The 1,307-nt window shown below is 41.4% G+C and overlaps 1 protein-coding gene across 1 annotated transcript; it reads left to right on the top strand.

Moving 5' to 3' along the window:
* The first annotated feature begins 232 nt into the window (after positions 1-232).
* Positions 233-976, top strand: LOC145111629 (uncharacterized). The gene is made up of 2 exons (XM_079047893.1): positions 233-427; positions 458-976. The coding sequence occupies exons 1-2, from the start codon at positions 233-235 to the stop codon at positions 974-976; spliced, it is 714 nt and encodes a 237-aa protein (XP_078904019.1).
* The last annotated feature ends 331 nt before the right edge of the window (positions 977-1,307 follow it).

The raw sequence follows: 1,307 nt of genomic DNA, 5'->3' as shown, positions 1-1,307 counted from the left end.
AAATCCCAATATGAGCTACAACCCAAGACCATTGCCTCAAAATGCATTGGTTAGACCTTCCTACCCACCACAACAACCTCATTACCAACATCCACAACCACACTATCAATCTAAACCACACCCTCCACATCACCAACAACCTCCCCAATCCCTACCAAGTAGCTCCGGAATGTCCTTTGAAGACATTGTCAAATCCCTAGCCACTAGCACCCAACAATTCCAAAAAGAGACAATGACTAGTATCTCCAACCTTGAAGCACAAATGGGAGATATAGTTACATCCATAAGCAAGTTGGAGTCCCGTGGAAAGTTGCCTTCTCAAACCGAAAAGAACCCAAATGTCAATGTGGTGACCTTGAGAAATGGTAAAAAAGCTGGAGAAAGTAGTTCAAAGAAGAAGCCAAGGGATGAGGAGGAAGAAATAAAGGTCATTCCCATTTAAGATCCCATTGTCAAGAATGCCACACAAGCCGGAATTCCAAAGAAGACTACCCCTCTAGTGACTCCAATAGCTACTCAACCGCCGTTCCCCTCTCGACTTGCAACTTCAAAGAAGAAAATGGAGGAGAAAGAGATTTTGGACACCTTTCGAAAGGTGGAAGTAAATATCCCTCTACTTGATGCAATCAAGCAAATCCCTAGGTATGCAAAGTTTTTGAAAGAACTTTGTACCAACAAGAGGAAGTTGAAGGGAAATGAGAAAATTTCTATGAATGAAAACACATCCGCGGTTTTACAAAGGAAGCTTCCACCTAATTGTAAAGATCCGGGAATGTTTACGGTTCCTTGCAAAATAGGAGATGTCACTTTTAGTAGTGCCATGCTTGATCTTGGTGCTTCTATTAATGTCATGCCCTATTCGGTGTATGAATCATTGAATGTTGGTCCTTTAAGTGAAACCGGTGTCATAATCTCTCTTGCGGATAAGTCAAGTGTCTTTCCTAGAGGTGTTCTGGAAGATATCCTATACAAGTAAACCAATTAGTCTTCCCGGCGGATTTCTACGTGATTGATCTAGATGAACAAGTGTCCTCAAAGTCGGGTATAATTCTACTTGGGAGACCATTCTTGAAGACGGCTAGAACAAAGATTGATGTATATGCGGGAAGCTTAACGATGGAGTTCGATGGGGAGACAATAAGTTTTAACATCTACGATGCTATGAGATATCCTAGTGACGTTTCATCTTTGTGTTTTGTTGATGTTATTGAACCATTAACCCAAGAGTTGTTCGAGTTGTCTAATGGTGACGTGTTGGAGATGGTTTTGAGCAAAGGTTTTGATTGTGGGAAATTAGCCAAGAAGTT

This window comes from Lactuca virosa, chromosome 5 (genome assembly GCF_052849685.1).
Source record: "Lactuca virosa cultivar CGN04683 chromosome 5, Lactuca_virosa_CGN04683_v6, whole genome shotgun sequence".
Taxonomy (NCBI): domain Eukaryota; kingdom Viridiplantae; phylum Streptophyta; class Magnoliopsida; order Asterales; family Asteraceae; genus Lactuca; species Lactuca virosa.
Note: the sequence above shows the minus strand (reverse complement) of the source record. Positions and strands in the feature narration are given on the sequence as shown.

Excerpts from the sequence above, each read along its gene's own strand:
- LOC145111629 (XM_079047893.1), top strand. The coding sequence starts at position 233 with ATGACTAGTATCTCCAACCTTGAAGCACAAATGGGAGATATAGTTACA. Across the intron at positions 428-457 it reads ATGAGGAGGAAGAAATAAAG|AATGCCACACAAGCCGGAAT; the intron begins GTCATTCCCATT and ends CCCATTGTCAAG.